Consider the following 21,990-nt stretch of genomic DNA (forward strand, 5'->3'; position numbering starts at 1 on the left):
GTATTTTTGACTAAGTCAATGGCTATAACTCTGGTCTGAATATCAGCAACAGCTGGCACAAAAAACAAGAGGGTCATGATGACCCTGGATCGCTCACCAGAGTAATATGAGCTACATGTTTCAAATGTCAAACTGATGATTTTTAGAAATTTTTTGGAAGATTTCCTGATGTACAATCAAGTAACCCCTGGGGCGGGGCCAAGTTTACCCCGGGGGTCATGAATGGAATAATTTTTGTAGAGGTCCACTAGGCAATGCTACATGTCATATATCTAAGCTCTAGGCCTTCTGGTTTATTTTTAGAAAATTTTGAAGATTTTTCTATGTACAATCAAGTGACCCCTGGGGCAGAGTCAATTTTGATCCCGGGGTCACGATTTGAACAACTTTAGTAGAAGTCCTCTAGGCAATGCTACATGTCAAATATCTAAGCTCTAGGGCTTCTGGTTTTTGAGATCCCGGGGGTCATGATTTGAACAAATTTTGTAGAAGTCTACTAGGCAATGCTACACCTCAAATATCTAAGATCTAGGCCTTCTGGTTTATTTTTAGAAAATTTTTGAAGATTTTCCTATGTAAAATCAAGTGACCCCTGGGGCGGGGTCAATTTTGACCCAGGGGGTCATGATCTGAATAAATTTTGTAGTGGTCCACTAGGCAACGCTACATGTCAAATATCTAAGCTCTAGGCTTTCTGGTTTATTTTTAAAAAATTTTGAAAAAATTTCTATGTACAATCAAGTAACCCCATGGGGCGGGGTCAATTTGACCCTGTAAGTCATGATTTAAACAAATTTTGTAGAAGTCTACAAGGCAATGCTACATGTCAAATATCTAAGATCTAGGCCTTCTGGTTTATTTTTAGAAAATTTTTGAAGATTTTCCTATGTAAAATCAAGTGACCTCTGGGGCGGGGTCAATTTTGACCCCAGGTGTCATCATTTGAACAAATTTTGTAGAGGTCCACTAGGCAATGCTACACATGAAATATCTAAGCTCTCGGCCTTCTGCTTTATTTTTAGAAAATTTTTGAAGATTTTCCTATGTAAAATCAAGTGACCCCTGGGGCGGGGTCAATTTTGACCCTGGAGGGTCATGATTTGAATAAATTTTGTAGAGGTCCACTAGGCAATGCTACATGTCAAATATCTAAGCTCTAAGCCTTCTGGTTTATTTTTAGAAAAATTTTGTAAAATCAAGTGACCCCTGGGGCGGGGTCAATTTTGACCCCGGGGTCACGACTTGAACAACTTTAGTAGAGGTCCTCTAGGCAATGCTACAGGTCAAATATCTAAGCTCTAGGGCTTCTGGTTTTTGAGAAGAAGATTTTTGAAGATTTTCCTATGTAAAATCAAGTGACCCCTCATGATTTGAAAAAAACTTGGTAGAGGTCCACTAGGCAATGCTTCACACCAAATATCTAAGCTTCTGGTTTTTGAGAAGAAGATTTTTAAAGTTTTTCCTCAGAATTCTGTATGGAATTCAATTCTTTAACAATTTTTAAAGAAGACCATCCAAGGAACATCCCTGTGAAGTTTCATCAAAATTGGCCTGTTGGTTTAGGAGATGTTGTTTGAAAGGAAAGTGTGGACGGACGCCGGACGGACGTACAAGGGACGGACGGACAGACGCCGGATGGTGAACGATCACAATGCCTCTCCCTGAGCACTTTGTGCTCAGGTGAGCTAAAAAACTGATATTTTCACGAGTGGCGTAGCCACGAGTGAAAATGACATTTTTTGGTGCTCACGAGTGAAATAAAATTGATATTTCACTGACACAAACGAATTTTCTTTTTATTTTATGTGTAATACTTTTACTTTTGTTACGCAATTTATAAAATGTGGGAAAGATCAACAGAAAGCATCACACAAATGACGTCATTTTAATGACGTCATCGTCATTATGGTCCCCGGTATTCATAACACTCGGTATACAATTTGACTTCAGTCGCGACGGAGGACCGGAACTAGTTCGGCAAAAACAATGAAATTTAAAATAAAAATGATAATCTACTGTTTCAAAACTGTGGATTATCACTTTTATTTCACTGAGAAAGCTCTATAATTCACTGGAAAACATAAAATAAAACCTTTTATTTTATGCTAACTAATGAAATACTGTATTCTATCAGTTAAATATTTTCATATTTCATCACTCACACTGTGAAAATATGAAATCTATATTTTCACACTGTGAGAGATATAGCTCCACCCCCTCATTACATTGTGTATGAATTTTAAATTATTTGCTTAAAACAGGATGAAAATTGTAGTCGCACTTTGTTCTTTATAGTTTATTTCTCAATTCAAATTATTTTACTTAAAGAGAATTTCATAACATTATGCAGCAAAAAATAAAATAAAATGGAACTTTGTTGTATGCGTCTTTATAACGTCACAGCACATCTGACGTCATGTCTGTTTACGTGCGTCTGTTCCCCGCGCTGAGATTAAAAAAAGTTGTAAAATGCAAATCTCAACGTAATTGAGCATAAAATAAAAAGAAAATTTGTTTGTTTTCGTGAATATGGAATATATCTCACTTCGAAGTGAGAAAATTTTCACATTTTCACTCGCACTACGTGCTCATTCCATATTCACTCAAAACAAACAAATATCCTCTATACATTAAATTAAGAATTAATACTTTACCTGTTCATTTAATGCATAGTTTTTTTCATAAACGGTATCAACCAGTTTAAGCAAAATCTGGTATTCCTCCTCTGTGAATTTACACTGGTTCATATAATAGTCACGCCTCCCATGAAGCTGTGTCAACAATTTCTAGAACACAAGAGGAAAAGTGATAACATATGATGTTTTGCATCCTACAATAAGCAGCATGATCTTTTATTATATACCTATATAAATTCTGTAAAAAAAATCGACTTGTATTTCATAATTAAATATGAACAGGCAGAAAAAAATCCGTATTGTACCTTTTAAATTTCATATTGTATCTTTTGTATTTTATCATGTTAATGCTGCGGGACTACTTTTATTAATATGCATGATCTGACTCAGTTCTATAAATAGCGCAAATAAAAAACTTCACTTAGTCCCATTTTAATATCAATAAACATTGTATATTTTGTTCAATAACAAAACAAACAAGGCAGTCTGAAAGACAGCTAAATCCCCCACCACTAGTATGGATAGTGAAAGGGTAAACCTTTGACCTTGAGCTGTGACCTTGACCTTGAACTGACGGCTGACCCATGAATTCTGCACATCGTCTAGATGAGGTGATCATTTGACCCCTATTTCATGTAAATCCTAAAAGCCTTTAAAGGGGTTTAGGAGATACAGAGCTCAAACCTTTGACCTTGAGTTGTGATCTTGACCTTGAGTTGACATGGCTGACTCATGAGTTCTTGATAAGGTGATCATTCGACCCAAGTTTAATGTAAATCCTTCAAGGGGTTTAGGAGATACAGAATGAACACAAAATGGAAGGCTCAAACCTTTGACTCCGAGTTGTGGCCTTGACCTTGAGCCGGCATGGCTGACTCATCAATTCTGCACATCATCTTGATGAGGTGATCATTTGACCCAAGTTTGATGAAAATCCTTCAAGGGGTTTAGGAGATGCAGAGCGGACACAAAATGGAAGGCTCAAACCTTTGACCTTGAGTTGTGACCTTGACCTTGAGCCCACATGGTTTACTCATGAGTTCTGCACATCGTCTTGATGAGGTGATCATTTAATCCACGCTTCATAATTATCCTTCAAGAGGTTTAAGAGATACTGAGCGGAAACAAAATGGTAGCCTCAAACCTTTGACCTTGAGTTGTGACCTTGACCTTGAGTCGACATGACTGACTCATGAATTCTGCGCATCGTCTTGATGAGGTGATCATTTGACCCAAGTTTCATGAAAATCTTTCAAGGGGTTTAGGAGATACAGAGTGGACACAAAATGGAAGGCTCAAACCTTTGACATTGAGTTGTGACCTTGACCTTGAACCGACATGGCTGACTCATGGGTTCGCACATCGTCTTGATGAGGTGATCATTTGACCCAAGTTTCATGAAAATCCTTCAAGGGGTTTAGGAGATACAGAGCGGACACAAAATGTTACGGAAGGACAGAAGGAGGGAAGGACGGATGGAGACCATTCCTATAACCCCCCACCATTTGTGGCGGAGGATTAAAAACAAACTGGTAGAGGTATATAATAAAAGGGTCATTATAACAGTAGTTAGATCTGGGATTTTTGTATTCAGCTCTCATGGATTTTGCAAGGACGGATCGCCTCATGAGATCCGATCTGGTAAAAATCCACTCAAGCCGAATACAGCATCCCAGATCAAGCTACTGTTATAATAACCTTATTATTTTGTACATTTTAAAACCATCAAGATAAACTGGGACATTAAACAGGAGCCATGTGACTTCCTCACATGGAAAAATTCTGCACTCTAAATACGGTTTCGAAAGCACAGCAATGAGGGGCAAGTGATTTAAAGTCAACGACCTTAACTACTCAGCTCCCCACCCACCCCCTACGACCTTAACTACTCAGCTCCCCACCCACCCCCTACGACCTTAACTACTCAGCTCCCCACCCACCCCCTACGACCTTAACTACTCAGCTCCCTACCCACCCCCAACGACCTTAACTACTCAGCTCCCCACCCCCACCTACGACCTTAACTACTCAGCTCCCGACCCACCCCCTACGACCTTAACTACTCAGCTCCCCACCCACCCCCTACGACCTTAACTACTCAGCTCCCCACCCACCCCCAACGACCTTAACTACTCAGCTCCCCCCCCCCCCCCCCTACGACCTTAACTACTCAGCTCCCCACCCACCCCCTACCACCTTAACTACTCAGCTCCCCACCCACCCCCTACGACCTTAACTACTCAGCTCCCGACCCACCCCCAACATCCTTAACTACTCAGCTCCCCACCCACCCCCAACAACCTTAACTACTCAGCTCCCCACCCACCCCCAAGGCTGTATTTGAGAGACAAATAGGCCCCTGAATCAGCATACCTGACACAGGATATACTTATTATGAGTTGTAAAACTTAATACTGTATACAGCTCAAACTGTTTATATTACTAACTGCATAGCCTTTACATTATAAAGTGACATGTCTCAAGATGACATTTGACTATCATAGTTTTGAAAACACACAAATTATTATTCTTATAGTATTATTCTGTAGCTCACTTTTCATGCTAACACACACATTCAAAATTGTTTTACAGAATACATTAACAAGAGGACCATGATGGTCCTGAATCGCTCACCTGTCCCCACATGACCCAGTTTTGAACCGAGTATGACGTTGTTTTTTCTATTATTTGACATAGTGACCTAGTTTTTGAGCTTGACCTAGATATCATAAAGATAAAAATTCTGACCAATTTTCATGAAGATCCATTTAAAAATATGGCCTCTAGAGAGGTCACAACGTTTTTCTATTATTTGACCTCATGACCTAGTTTTGAAGGCATGTGACCCTGTTTTGAACTTGACCTAGATAACATCAAGGTGAACATTCTCACCAATTTTCATGAAGATCTCATGAAAAATATGGCCTCTAGAGAGGTCACAAAGTTTTTTTATTTTTAGAACTACTGACCTAGTTTTGAACCGCACATGACCCAGATATAAATCTGACCTACATATCATCAAGGTGAACATTCTGACCAATTTTCATGAAGATCCATTGTAAAATATTGCCTCTAGAGAGGTCACAAGGTTTCTCTACTTTTAGACCTACTGACCTTCTTTTGACCGCAGTTAACCCAGTTTCAAAATTGACCTAGATATCATCAAGATGAACATTCTGACCAACTTTCATAAAGATCCCATGAAAATGTGACCTCTAGAGTGGTCACAAGCAAAAGTTTACACACACACGGACGCCACGCAATCACAAAAGCTCACCTTGTCACTTTGTGACAGGAGAGCTAAAAATGTACAAGCAAAATCAAATAAAAATAAACTAGATGTTTGTCCATAAGACATAGGTACCCCCACTCCTGTCACTGTATACGGTTTCATGACTTTCATGAAATATTTTATAAACTGTTTGCAACACAAATTTTTAAGAACTTTATGTGTATTTTTAACCAAGAGAAGGACCATTACACTGGTCTAGCTGAGTGAAATCTCAAAGAGAAGACCAGTGCAAAACTATTATCTAATGTTTTATGACTGGGTCAAGTATATTTTGAGATACATGGAGCAAAAACTTTTATTTTTTTTACTAAGTCAAGGGCCATAACTCTGGTCTTGCAAAGAGAAATAAAAAACTTCAGGGGCACAAATTCATATTCTGGATAATATTCCTTCATGGTTTCATGACTCTATGTAAAATAGTTTTAAAGATATATGCAACATAAGCATTATAAATGTGTATTTTTCACTAAGTCAAGGACAATAACTCCGCTCTGGTTGAGTGAAATTCCAAACAGAACCAGGTGTGCAACTTCACATGCTATTGATATTTTATTTTTTTGAGATACAAGCAACACAAACTTTTATCCCATTCTTGTATTTTTGACAATCAACTTCCTCATGAGCCAACAGGTAAATGTAAAATTCCAATGAAATACCCACATTGGTTTCAGAGCTATTTAAAGGAAACAATAATTTTGCCAACAACCACCTTAGATGTGCAGAAGGGGCAATAACTTTGTCAAAATAAACAGAGTTCATATACTCTGACCCGAGTTGTGTATTATTACATTCTGATTTTATGTTGTGTGAAGATGCACAGGTTTTACAAAATAAAACAGCAATTTAAGGGCATTTTTGAAGTTCAAAAAGGGAAGTTACTTTGTAAACATTAAAGTAAGAATAAAGGGACCTTGGACATGAACTTCCTTAAAAGTTTACAATCCATACAAACTGTTTTGAAGTTTAATGCAATACCTTCATCTTTTTCAGAGCATTTTACAAGAAAGCACAAATTTTACCTAGTTTTCTAAGCAGGAAAGTGGACTTAATTTGTCAAAATAAAAGACAGAGTTACTGAAGTTGATATGTAAACTTGGAATATGTTCTTAAAAGTGACATTTCTATCAAATTAATGGATAGGTTTTAGAAATATTAAATGTTTATATTAGCCATTTTCAAAGTGAAAACGGGAAATAATTCTGTCAAAACTAAAGTAAGAGTTATGAGACCTGATATTTGAACTTGACTTAATAATAAATAATGATCTTTTAAACTTGTTTTAAGTTCCAATGCAATACTTTCATTTGTTCAGAGATGTTCAAAGAAAGCATCATTTTTGTCAAATTACAAGCCAGAGTTATGGGACTTGACTATTGATCTAGATAAAGGAAAAATAAGTTTCAAATCTATAGGTTTATAAATGATAGCTATATATACTTGCATACAAAACTTTAACCCAGGTAGAATAGCTCGAAGTATTCTTCGAATAGTCAAGCTAAAAAGAGGAACGATTTTGTCAAAAATAATAGGCAGAGTTATAGAACTTACTGTACAAACTAACATTATGATTACTGATCAAAAAATAAACTGTCAATGGAAAGACTGATGGCTGGATTGATAGATTTGAGTTAACAAAGGACATAACAGTCAAAAGAATCTTAGTTAAAACAAAGTTTTCATCTTTACCTTCCTGGCTTCATTCTTAATCACAGAATTCAAGTTGAGTTTAGCCACTTGGCCATCAGGACCTGTCCAGTGTAACGTGAAAGAACAAGATGGCCATTTGGAATAGTAATATGGAATATCTCTGAGACTGTTCAGTGTATTGCTTGGTTTCACCATATGAACTGTGGTCCCATCTTCTCCTGAATAAACTAATCCTGGGGTAGGAACCAGTAAATCAACTGCAATAAAAAACAAACAAAAAATACAAATTATAGCCCAGAGGTCTGGTGGTAATATATAAGACTGTCAGTCCATACCATGTCCAAGCACTGGAAATTTCTGAGATGGCCGAACCTGTCTCCAATACAGTACTGGTTCTTTCCAGGAGAGAGGGCTTTGCATATAATGAAGCATATAAAGAATCTAGCTGTCTGTCTGCAATGAACTATGCTATGTTTGCCAGACATGCCTATATCAAAACAATTTCTCTTTCTTTCTCCCTCTCTCTCTTTGATCTGGGGGTCATTTCTGCCTCTGTCCCGCTGTACTAGAGTAGGGTAAATTTTGTTGTAGGTGGCTTGTTTGCAAAGCCTCTTTGAAGCTGTTTATTATTAAGGTGTGACACAAATCTGATAATATATATATTATACATGTACTGAATAGCTTGCTGATCTAAAGTCAAAACTGCACCAAGTCCAATAGCTTTAACTATTGACTGGAAAGCCATTTAAGTGTTTTATAACATGACATCAGAAATCAACATACGCATTTTTACTTTAAAATTTTTCAATTATTAACCAAGTTAACATTATTGTGTTGAACATAGACTGATCGTATAGCAAAATTACGGACTGGCTTTTTTTATAAAGAGTTAAGTAATACACATTTTTATTTCATTATTTGTTAATATCTTGATATATCCTATGGGCATCTGTAGCAAAATGGAAAATAATCACAATTACTGGTAAGGCACATTCACACTTTTGTAAACAACACTTACAGCCAAGTCAACATTTGCCATAATCCTTCGGACTAGACTTTGTTCTCTTTGTTTGTTTTGGGTTTAACGCTGCTTTTCAACACTATTTCAGTTATGTAACTGCGGGCAGCTAACCTAACCTGACTTTTCCTGGATTCTGTACCAGTAAAAGCCTCTAAGAAGGGCAGTTAACCTAACCAGTGTTCCTGGATTCTGTACCAGTACAAACCTGTTCTCCGCAAGTAACTGCCAACTTCCCCACATGAATCAGAGATGGTGGACGAATTATTTCAGACACAATGTCTTTTATCAAATCGTCATGGAGAACATACGCCCTGCCCTGAGTTCGAACCCACGACCCTGGATCTGTAGATCTGCGCTGTCACTATTGAGTTAAGTGGGCTGGTATGTTTGTTTTCTATCTAGACATATTTGGCTGTTCTGGCAGAAAAAGAAAGCAGCTTTGATCATGAAGTGTCAAAGTTTGAAATGAAGCACTGTGTCTGTGCAGGAATGTCAATTTTCAAATGTCATCATGATGTGCCATGCACTTGTTGAAAATTCAGTTTCATTTATTAATTGTCATCCTTTGGATTTTAAGTTAATGACCCAAATGCAAAAAAAAAGTGAAAAATTAAGTACAAAATGGGAGACAATTCTAAAATTATCCAAGCTGAAGTTGTGGTTCTAATGCATAATATTTGCCTTCATGTGTATCATTCCCTTCTGTTGTGTCAATTGTTGACATATTTTGGAACTTAAATGGGAAAAAATGATTCTAAAAAAGTCCCATAAATCTTGTTTGTTAGGGAACAAAACAAGAAGGCCAAGATGGCCCTAGGCCGCTCACCTGAGTAACACACCATAACAATGTAAACATGTTTACCTAGTGATTTCATGGAGACAAATATTCTGATCAATTTTCATTAAGGTTGGACCAAAAACGTGGCCTCTTAAGTGTAAACAAACATTTTCTTTGATCGTGTTCACAAGCCAAACATAGTAAATTTTGGCCATTAAAGGGGCCATAACTCTGGAACCCATGAAGGGATCTGGCCAGTTTTCAAAAGGAACAGAGATATTATGCCAATACAAGTTGTGTGCAAGTTTGATTAAAATTGATTTCAAAATGTCTCTATCATGTTCACAAGAAATTGTGGATGGACAGATGGACAACTGACTGACAGATGAAGGGCAATCACAAAAGCTCACCCTGTCACTACGCGACAGGTGAGCTAAAAACTCCACTCATTTTTTAAATATATCATGGCCCTACTCAGATTCAGTAACCTATCTAACCTTACATAATAACTGTAGTCTGTAGACTTTACATCAATACTGTGAAATCACTAATATTCGTGGGGAACTAATTTTCGTGGATTTCATGGTGGAGTCAAGCCACGAAATTTAATCCAAAAGAACAAGTAAAATTCCCATTAATTTTATGTTCAAAAGATGAAATCCACGAATCCATATCCCCACGAAATTGCTGTTGTGACCAAAACCACGAAATTTCATGCCCACGAAATTAAATGATTTTGCAGTAAATACTATACACACAAAAATATACCACCTTCTGTTAACTAAAATATTTTGTTTATCCAATGCATGTTACTGAACTTACACGAATGAAAGTCATCTCTGGATAAAAAAGCTGAGGTCCACATTCCAGTATGAGATGGAAGGTTATCAATCATCAGAGACCTAAAAAATACAAGATGGCCATGATGATGCTGTATTGCTCACCAGAGTTTCATAACTCAGACATTAAAATATTGCTGTTAAATAGCTTTGATGATTGGCCAACAGATTCAGAGAAGATTTTTTAAGTGTTCTATAGACCCACCCCTGGTAACCATATTTTTTGATAAAACAAGATGAATTTTAAGATTTAAGCAGTGGGTCACCAAGAGAACATTTCTGTTCTGTGTAATTATTTCAAAATTAAATCACTGGTTTAGGAGGAGATGGAAGATTTTCCTATTCACAGTTTTGGTAGCCTTGCTTTTTTGAAAACTGGAATAGTATGAACACATCATAAATGCAAATCGGATCAACACTTTTTAAGGCATTGTTTTTTACAGTTCCCACAAGTAACTACACGCATACAGGAAAACTGGCAGCTTTTTTGTTTTGACAAATCATAATAAACTGCATACTCAACCGAGGGTACCCTACAAACTTTTCTTTGAAATCATTTCAAAACTGGAACAGCAAATCTGACAATATATCTAAATTTCTCATCATATACTCACATAAGAAATTTACCCCATCCCCTAAAGTCCATGTTTTTTGATGAAATGGAAAATACTGAATAATACTGTAGACCACCCAAGGAATTACTAAGACATTGTTTGAATGGTTTTTCAACTTTAAGGTCTGGTAGCAATGTTTTTGATCAATCCTAATAATTTGAGTAATTTTGGAGCAGGGTTACCTAATAAACATTTCTGAGAAATTATTTCAAAATCCAACCAGGAGCTTATGGATGCTGCTTGAAGAATGTTTTCTTTCTTTTTGCTCTAATGGCCCCTATGTGCGACTATACAGAACTGTAAGAACAACTCTGGAAGAGAACCATCCAAGAGACATTCTGGCCAAATTTCATCACTTTTTATTTATGCTTCAGAGGACATGTTGTTAAAAGAAATGTTGAAAGGACAAGAAGAAGTTACGGGATTTGATGCTATCACCTAGTTTTATAACCTAATTTTGTAACCCCGAAGACACATGAAGTTTCAATTCAATATCTGCATTTGTTTTGGAGACAATGACATGTATGCAAAACTTAAACCAGGATTTCTTAAGTCCCAAAAGGGGCATAATTTGGCCAAAATACAAGTCAGAGTTATGGGACTTGCCCCAGTGAGGTTGGTAATTGACCTAGAAAAAGATAAGTTTCAAAGCTATATGCCTTTAAGTAATGACTATATGTACTTGCATGCAAAACTTTAACCATCCAAAAGGGAGCATAATTTGGTCAAAATGCATGTCAGAGCAAGGGACTTGTACTATCACCCAAATTTATAACCCGAAGACAAATGTGAAGTTTCAATTCAATATCTGCATTAAGTTTTGAGACAGTAACTTGCACGCAAAACTTTAACCAAGATTTTTTAAGTCTAAAAGGGGGCATAATTTGGCCAAAATAAATATAAAAATTATGGGACTTGACCCAGTGAGGTTGGTAATTGACCTAGAAAAAGAAAAAGTAAGTTTCAAAGCTTGCCTTAAAGTAAAAGCTATTGATATGTACTTGCATGCAAAACTTTAACCAGGATTTTCTAAGTCAAAAAGGGGGCATAACTTGGCAAACATGCATGTCAGAGTTATGGGATTTTATGATTTCACCTATTTTTATAACCCCGAAGACACATATGAAGTTTCAATTCAATATCTGCATTAGTTTTTGAGACAAAAACTTGCATGTACATGTAAAACTTTACTCAGGATTTTCCATGTCCAAAAGGGGACATAATTTGGTCAAAAAACATGTTAGAGTTATGGGACTTGACTTAGTGAGGTTGGTAATTGACCTAGAAAAAAGAATAATTAAGTTTCAAAGCTATATGCCTTTAAATGAAGCCATGTATATTGTATACGTGCATGCAAAACTTTAACCAAGGTGTGCCAACACTAGTGTGAGTAGAATAGCTAGACTATTCTAAATAGACTTAAAATAGTCAAGCTTTTTGATACTAGCATCACAGTGACCAGTACTGACTGACTATATAAAACAGATTTGGTGGGGGTAAAAAGAACAAACACTCAAAGCATCTTTATATGAAACACCTAGCATAATATGAATCAAAGTTAATCTACTGGCATACCCTGTATATGGATCCAAGGAAATATCCCTTATAGGGGGCAGCATCATCTGCATATCACCTGTCACATGACCAGCTTCATTCTGGCGTAGATTCAACTTCAGACTGTTTACCTGTGCTTCCATAGTTCTGAAGTGTATTTTTGGATATATCTTTAAGTACTCATCAGACAGTAGCTTTATATTCAATGTAACAGGAACAGGGCTTCAAGGTAAAGTAACTGTTCAAGGTCATTAACCAAAATGCAGTATTCATTTTTGCTCTCACTATACAATGGTAGAAATACAGTTTGTTTAGATTCTGATTACAATTCTGAAAATATCAAAAAGTGGACCGTATCAAAAAAGCAGTAAGGCAGACCAAATTATATCAAAAGCCAATAAATCTGATATGGGTTACAAGGAGACATGAATACATGAATTTGTTATATAGTAAAACAACAGATACTTTATTAACGGTTATAATCACCTGTTCTTTGTTATTCTTGGTGGTTGCAAATTTGTTCTCCACACAACCTCTAAAGGCTTGACCTTTAATGTCTGTGTATTAACAAGGTCAATCAATGGTTGCCATGGATTTCTAACCTTACGGCCTAATAGTGGCAGAACAGCTTCTCCTGGTGTATGGAAACAACTGAAATTTAACAAGCATACACAATTTTTGGAAGGTAGGAATCCTTGTAGCAACAGCTATTCAATGACAATCATTAGTTATTCTAGTACCTTAATATATACGAGAGCTGTCACAGAAGTGACGAGTTATACACCCTCAATACAGCCTTGTCATAGAAGTAAACCAATGTCAAAGTCAAACTTGGCCTGTATTTGATGATGTTACACCTGTGTATTAAAAATGATTTAAATCTGTCGACCCTGCAAAAAAGTTCTACTGTTCTGGGTCAATGTGTCCTTGACCTTCGACCTCAAAATCAATAAGGATCATCTGCTGGTCATGACTAACCTTCCTATCAACTTTCATGATCCTAGGCCCAAGCGTTCTCAAGTTATCATCCGTAAACCATTAAACTGTTCCGGATTCTTGTAAACTTGACCTTTGACCTACTGACCTCAAAGTCAAACTTGACCTGTATTTTATGATGTTACACCTGTGTACCAAAATTTATGATCCTAGGCCCAAGAATTCTCAAGTTATCATCCGGAAACGGTTTAACTGGTCCAGGTCACTGTGACCTTGACCTTTGATCTACTGACCTCAAAGTCAAACTTGATCTGTACTTAATGATGTTACACCTGTGTACCAAAATTTATGATCCTAGGCCCAAGCGTTCTCAAGTTATCATCCGGAAACTGTTTAACTGTTCTGAGTCATGTGACCTTGACCTTTGACCTACTGACCTCAAAGTCAAACTTGACCTGTATTATATGATGTTACATCTGTGTACTAAAAATTATATAAATCTGTCAAGCCTTTTATGAGTTATTGTCCGGAAACCATGAAAGCCAACGGTCCGACAGACAAGCTCACTCCTATATCATTTTAGGGGGTATGATAAATATCCAAAAGTGACCAAGATCTAAAGGTCATTAGGAAATTATGAAACTTTTCAGTCATGTAAACAGAGTCTACTTGTAGCACTGAGCAGAAAGTTTATAGTGCTGTCTCACTGGAATATCGCACCTTAGATAGGTGACATGATACCCCATTCAGACACATTATACTGACCAGTCCTAGTAATATCGAGAAAGCAACTTGTACCATTTTTCATGTCTCTGTTAAGACATGGCCAGGGAGCGAACCCAAGATCTCTCTCACTGGAAGCCAAGGCTATACAACCAGACTACCTAGGCGAATTAAACAAATTGTAAGCAATGGATCATCCACTGGTAAACTAGCATTCCATGCTGAACTTACTATCATGGTCTACTCTTGTAGAGATATCAAAAGAACCATGTTCAGTATGGAACACAGACTGGTAGTATAACAATAACATCTTAACATGGTTTAAATTTCTTGTATCATGTATACATTTCTTATATCTTGTAGATATATCAACAGAACCCTGTAGAACAAGCAACAAAATCTGCTAGCACTACAATACCAACTTACCATGATCTACATCATAGATATATCAACAGAACCCTGTAGAGCATGCAACAAAATCAGCTAGCACTACAATAACAATTTACCATGACCTACATTGTAGATACATAAACAGAACCCTGCAGAGCATGAACAAAATCCAGTAGCACTACAATACCAACTTACCATGATCAACATTCCCTATACAGTCTTGTTGATATATCAGCAGAACCCTGTAGAGCATGCAACAAAATCACCTAGCACTAAAATAACAAGCAAATTCGATGAATTGGTATCCCCCGCCGAAAGGGTTTGTGGTGAGGAATGGCAAAACAATATATCTGGCAAAAAGTTAAGGATGTTACTAAGAGGCAAATAGGTAGTCAAAATCAATTTAACAGAAAATGAATGCTATTTTTTGGTGTGTGTGTGTTGGGGGGGAGAGCAGCGGGGGTGACTAGGTGAGGGTACAAAACATCATAATATTATGTTGATTATATTGATGGAAAATTAAAAAAAAAAAAAATGGGCTGGGAAGGGGCAGGGTGATGCATGCTTGGGTTGGTGGGCATGACTGAGTGGAGGAGTGAGGTGGGGGAACGGTACAACTTTGCATGTTGATAAATATTCATGGAAGGTTTGAAAAAATTAATAAAAAGGAATGAAATAAAAAATTTTTGGGGGGGTGGGGGGGTGAGGGGGAGGGTGTGTGACCAATGCAAGGTGGTGATCAGGTGTGGGTACACAACTTCACATGTTGTTTATAATAAATGTTCATGGAAAAGAATGAAAGAAGTTTAATGAAATTCTACAAATTGGTTGGTTTGTTATGTATAAATCTGTAGATTTTTAAACAAATGAAGGGCAATAACTCTAAGGAAAATTGACCAATTAAAAAAAAAATGACAGGCATCATCGAATTATGTTGGTTCATATTTATTGCAAGTTTCATGAAATTCTACCAGCTTGTTACTGAGAAATGGCTGCAAACGTTGATTTTTCATTAAATTAAGAGCAATAACTCTACGGGAAATTGACAAATAAAAAAAACCCAACTTGACAGGCATCATCGCAGTATGTTGGTGCATGTTTATTTCAAGTTTGATAAAATTCTACCTGATAGTTACTGAGAAACGGCTGCGGACAGACATTTTTCATTAAATCAAGGGCTATAACTCGAAGGAAAACTGACCAATCAAAACAACAACTTGACGGGCACCATCACAGTATGTTGGTTCATGTTCATTTCAAGTTTCATGAAATTCTAGTTACTGAGAAATGGCTGCGGACGGACGCACGGACGTGACGGAACGACAACGCCATTTCAATACCCACCTCCCGATTTCATTGGCGGGGGATAACAACTTACCATGTTCTACATTCCCTATACAGTCTTGTTGATACATCAACAGAACCCTGTAGAGCACGCAAAAAAAATCTCCTAGCACTAAAATACCAACTTACCATGTTCTACATTCCCTATACAGTCTTGTTGATATATCAGCAGAACCCTGTAGAGCAAGCAACAAAATCCAGTAGCACTACAATACCAACTTACCATGTTCTACATTCCCTATACAGTCTTGTTGATATATCAGCAGAACCCTGTAGAGCAAGCAACAAAATCCAGTAGCACTACAATACCAACTTACCATGTTCTACATTCCCTATACAGTCTTGTTGATATATCAGCAGAACCCTGTAGAGCATGCAACAAAGACTGGTAGTAGTATGCATAATTACATTCCTTTGTCATTTTCTCTAACTTGGAAATTGCTTCATCATAGAGCTTTGAACCTGTATCTGCAAAGGACAAACACCGAAACTTCCTTTAAATTGCAAGTACATGTACTGGCTTTAACCAGGTAAGGCTGGAAAACAAGTCATGAAAGACTTAAAAGATGAACCTACCTAGTATATAAACTCAATAATTTTTCTAGTATTAAAGATTTTCAAATAATTGCAAAACTATCCTAATAAACTCAATAAATTTTCTAGTATTTAAGATTTTTAAACAAGAGCTGTCACTAATGGTGACAAATGCCCCCTGCAGCGCCTTGATCTTTGATCTGGTGACCTTGACCTTTGACCTGGTGACCCAAAAGCCAATAGGGGTCGTGTACTCAATAAGTACTATTAGCATGTGAAGTTTGAAGGTCCTGGGTGCAGTGGTTCGCGAGTAAAGTGCAAACTAATATGCCTCCCTTCGGGGGCATAAAAATTGCAAAACGATCCTTATAAGCTCAATAATTTTTCTAGTATTCAAGATTTTCAAAAAAATTGCAAAAAGATCCTTATTAACTCAAATTTTTTTTTCTAGTATTTAAGATTTTCAAAAAATTCAAAAATGATCCTTATAAACTCAATAATTTGTCTAGTATTTAAGATTTTCAAAAAATTGCAAATTGATCCTTATAAACTCAATTTTTTTTCTAGTATTTAAGATTTTCAAAAAATTCAAAATGATCCTACTACCACCCATGGAGACCCTTAGAATGATATTAAAGTTACATCTGGACTTGTAAACACAAATAACTTGTTGCAGATTTGGTACCTAAAACAGTTAATAACAAAGTGCCTTATTAAAGTCAAACTTAAGCATACAACTCTAGTGCAGCTATATTCTATGTTTTGACATTCAGGCCTGGGATTCAGTTAGAAATCAAAAGCCTGAAATCCCCATTTTCAATAGAATTATATAGGGAAAATCGGGCAACCAAAAGTCTAAAATCAGGACCAGTCCTGAAAAATACAAAATTTGTATAAGGAAAGATAAACTGGTCAACTGAATCCATCAAATTCTTGTGCAATATCTTAGGAAAGAGTTTTGGTAAACAAGAGTCATCATGGACCTAGACCCCTAACAGTGTTGAACAATTTTGGTAATGGTCACCAAGGAAAATATCTGTGAAGTCAGTTTCCAACTAGAGATGCTTTTGAGAAAAGTGCATGTCTCCCACAACTGCCCCTATGAAAAATGTCTCAGTTTCTCTAAATGGTTTAGACAAGTGGATCCAATTAGATGGTCTGGACGAATGGATCAGTAATTCAAGGGACATAATTCAAAAGTGCCTGGGCAGATTTGGCTAGTTATCGAACTTGGCCGAGGTCTTATGGTACAACACATTTTGTTCAAGTTTGGTGAAGATCGGGTGAGATATGTTTGACTTAGAGAGCGGACAAGAGTAAAAAGGCTGATTTTTCAGTAATTCAGGGGCCGTAACTCCAAAATGCTTGGACCAATTTGGCTAGTTATCGAATTTGGCTGAGGTCTCATGGTCAAACACATTTTGTTTAAGTTTGGTGAAGATCGGATGAGAAATGTTCGACTTAGAGAGCGGACAAGAGTAAAAAGGCTGATTTTTCAGTAATTCAAGGGCCTTAACTCCAAAATGCTTGGACTGATTTGGCTAGTTATTGAACTTGGGTGGATCTCATGGGCAAACACATTTTGTTTAAGTTTGGTGAAGATCGGATGAGACATGTTTGACTTAGAGTGCGGACAAGAGTCAAAAGGCTGATTTTTCGGTAATTCAAGGGCCATAACTCCAAAATGCCTGGACCGATTTGGCTAGTTATCAAACCTGGCCGAGGTCTCATGGTCAAACACATTTTGTTCAAGTTTGTGAAGATCAGATGAGAAATGTTCAACGTAGAGTGCGGACAAGAGTAAAAAGGCCGATTTTTGGTAATTCAAGGGCCATAACTCCAATTTGCCTGGACCGATTTGGCTAGTTATCAAACTTAGCCGAGGCCTTATGGTCAAACACATTTTGTTTAAGTTTGGCGAAGATCGGATGAGAAATGTTTGACTTAGAGTGCGGACAAGCTTTGTGACAGACACACACACACAGACAGACAGACAGACAGACACACACACACACACACAGACTGGAGTAAATCAATATGTCTCCCACACCACTGTGTGGTGGGAGACAAAATTATGCATGTGCTTTCTGAGAGAAAGATGTTTTAAGGATTCAACTATATACATGTATATACATATACAAATGGTTTTAACAAACTGGAATAGTTTAACAAACTAATTACTTCTGTAGTGTCACTGAAGAAACATTTAATGACATTTCAGAACTAGACCAGCTGTTTAACAGATAATGACATCTGAATGTTTCTATTTTTAGATCTGACCCTAGTGGCCTTGACTTTTCAGCTACCTGGCCCTTAACCAAAAGATATCTGCCTCTAACTATGATCAATCCTTAAGTGATTTATTTTAATGATTATAGTGGTAGTAGTTACAAAGATATAGTGAACTTGAGAAGATTGCCAAAGCCTGCACTTTTACAATATTTGACCCAAGTAACCTTGACCTTTGAGGTACTTAACCTTATACCCAAAGATGTCTGCCACTTTGTAATATCAATCCTTATGTGAAGTATGATGACTGTAGGGGCAGTACCTAAGGAGATATACTCGTATATTGAAATTGAGAAGCTTGACATTAAACTTTAACCAGCACTATTAAAACATTTTACCAAAGAGACCTTGACCTTTAGGATACCAACCCCTTAACTACCACATGTCTGTCCATTTTCAAGACCAACCCTTATTTGAAGTTTGATGATAATAGGGGCAGCAGTTAAGAAAATATAGTTAAATTTAGAACCTTGTCATAAAACTTTAACGCAAATACAACAGTGAGACAGACACCTAGGCAAGTACAATAGACCTCCTTATCCCTACCAGTATCCCTCATACTACACCCTGCAAGTGCCAATGTGAGCTAAAATTTCATTTTTCAGATTCTTACCTCTAAGCAATGGTTTTAAATTTTCTGTAGTAAGAAGCATATACTTGACCAGTAAAAACATACCTGTACAGTGTGATAGGTGATAACAGAGTAAAGCATCAAGCCCCGCAATCATTGTTGAATTTCTCACTGTTGGTATATTTTTCACTCCCGTCCAGTAAGAATATGACTGTATGGCTTTCTCTCTATCTAGCACACTAAAATATACAAGTAAGAAGTAGGATAAAACAATATGGATTTCTTTTCATCATGTTCATCTAGCACACTAAATATCTGATAATTCAGAACCACTGACCCAAATGATCTCAAAATCAAGAGGGGTCACCAACTGCTATGAACAATTTGAATATTAAGTTTAATGGTCAAAGGTCGAGGTATTCTGAGTATATGAATATACTGAACATAGGTATACAATGACTTTCTTTCTAAAGTACTGAAATCCTGATCAATTAAGTAGACAATGACTTTCTCTCTACAATTCCAAAATACTGAACATAAAGTATACAATGACTTTCTATCTTTCTAAAATACTGATATCAAGTTAACAATAACGTATTTTCTAAAATTCTAGAATACTGAACATATTATAGGTATACAATAATTTTCTATAATGTTAAAATACTGAACATTAGGTATACAACGACTTTCTCTCTAAAATACTGTTCATAAACTTTAAGCTTGCTGTCGGCCAGTCATTTTGCCTTTGCAACCAATGCACACCATAATCAGTCTGCACTTTTATGGAGGCTGATCCTGCTCTGCACAGTTTCTTCAGTAAATTTTCAGTGATTCCTTTTGGGTAATAAACAGTACTGCCCAAATTAAATGATAGACCAGTCCATTTTAGAAATTCAGCAGGGTAAACAATGAACAGCCTTCTCTATATTCCAAAAGTTACAAACACATACAGCAACATACCCTGTATCATAGATACTAGCTAGAAGTATCTGTTTTTGTTCTGTTGCTTCATTGATACATCTGTCCCTTCTTTCTCTATGAACGTCTTCCACGGCTGTTTCTGTAGCAAGTCTATAAAACTGTTCAGCTGTCTTAGAGTCACCAAACATAGCATGCATCCTTGCTATCTCACTTAGATACATTGCCTTGGCATCAGCTGAATGGGTAGGTAAAGTCAAAATTTAACTAAAACAAGAGCTGTCACTGTTAGTGACAAATGCCCCGAAGCATGCCCAAGAATGCTACAGTTGTCTGTGCAAAATATGCCAGAACAGTTTAGGTATGAACCATTTTGTGACCTTGACCTTGACCTGACAGACCTGGGTCATAAGCGCAACGCTCAATATAGTAAACATTTGTGTCAAATTATTTTCAAAACCCTTGATATATGGCAGTTATGGACCAGACAAGAAACAGACTATGTTAATATTTGACTTCTAAGTGTGACCTTGACCTTGGACCTAGGTGTTTGGGTTTTGCGCATGACAAGTCATTTCATTATAGGAAACATTTACACCAAGTAATTTTAAAATCCCTTCATCGATGGCAGAGTTATGGACCGGACAAGAAATAGACCATGTTAACCTCTAAGTGTAAACTTGACCTTAGAGCTAGGAGTCTGGATCTTGCGCATGACACATTGCCTCATTACCAGGGACATTTATGCCAAGTAATTTTAAAATCCCTTGATGAATGGCAGGGTTATGAACCGGACATGAAACAGACCCTGTTAACCTTTACTTTTAAGTGTGACCTTGACCTTGGAGCTAGGGGTCTGGACCTAGTGCATGACACATCTTCTTATTATGGTAAACATTTATGCAAAGTTATTTTAAAATCCCTTGATAAATGGCACAGTTATGGACCAGACAAGAAACAGACCCTGTTAACCTTTGATCTCTAAGTGTGACCTTGGACCTATGGATCTTGGTCTTGCGTATGACAGGTTGTCTCATTGTGGTGAAAATTTATGTCAAGTTATTTCAAAATCCCTTTATGGATGGCAGAGTTACAGCCCGAACAAGAGTTTATACTGGCCCACAGAAGCACGCAGGGACGGACAGTGCAATTTTAATATGCCCACCTTTGGGGACATAAAAAAAGAGTAATAGTTGCTAGACAGCCTTACTTATCAAACTGAGAAAAACAAACAACTAAGGCAAGAATCATATTAACAGTATCCAGTTATTTTACTGCTGTTTTGGCAACTGAGCTACCACTGAAAGTAAGTTATAACTAATGTAATACTTGCAACTCTATCTGTGAAAATATGAACATTCAACAATTACATTTTCATTTAATATAGCAGAAAATATCAAAGATACACCAAGTGCAACCATAAGTACCCCTGTAACAGCTCATGCATCAGCAATGCAATATACAAATTTTGTCTGCCTCAAAATTGCCAAAACTGACTCTAAAGAAATAGGTTATGCATATCTACAATTTGTGGTGAAAATGTCTATTAAGTTTCACTGGAATCAATTTAAAACTGTGCTAGTATTTCGCACAACAAATTGCCAGGTACCACTTTGCCAGGTACCAAGCAGACACATTTTTCAAGTACCTGGAATCATAAGTCTACAGATAGACAAGTTCAATCCAACAAATGCCTTCTTAAAGTTCATTTTGTCACTAAATACATTTTGTATACTTACTCTCTGTTTCTTTCTCAACCAAATTTCGAAACATATCTGTTGCAATGGCAACTTTTCCTCTAGCCCACATTACGTAAGGAAGAACTTTCTCAAACAAGATATCAACAAGATGCTTATACCTGTGAATAAGACAGAAAAGAAAGCAACTATTAGAATTTGCTACTC

At 36.8% G+C, this 21,990-nt stretch overlaps 1 protein-coding gene across 1 annotated transcript in view; it reads right to left on the reverse strand.

Annotated features, from left to right (window-relative positions):
* Positions 1–21,990, reverse strand: part of LOC123556803 (uncharacterized) — a 61,323-nt gene that overhangs the window by 26,439 nt on the left and 12,894 nt on the right. Inside the window, exons 5-13 of the mRNA XM_053543151.1 lie at positions 21,826–21,944; positions 20,129–20,324; positions 19,274–19,407; positions 16,092–16,242; positions 12,868–13,032; positions 12,403–12,528; positions 10,197–10,276; positions 7,615–7,832; positions 2,655–2,786 (exon numbers count right to left, since the gene is read on the reverse strand). Of these exons, the coding sequence (XP_053399126.1) occupies positions 2,655–2,786; positions 7,615–7,832; positions 10,197–10,276; positions 12,403–12,528; positions 12,868–13,032; positions 16,092–16,242; positions 19,274–19,407; positions 20,129–20,324; positions 21,826–21,944 (1,321 nt within the window). The remainder of the gene's footprint in view (positions 1–2,654; positions 2,787–7,614; positions 7,833–10,196; positions 10,277–12,402; positions 12,529–12,867; positions 13,033–16,091; positions 16,243–19,273; positions 19,408–20,128; positions 20,325–21,825; positions 21,945–21,990) is intronic.

This window comes from Mercenaria mercenaria, chromosome 5, assembly GCF_021730395.1.
Source record: "Mercenaria mercenaria strain notata chromosome 5, MADL_Memer_1, whole genome shotgun sequence".
Taxonomy (NCBI): domain Eukaryota; kingdom Metazoa; phylum Mollusca; class Bivalvia; order Venerida; family Veneridae; genus Mercenaria; species Mercenaria mercenaria.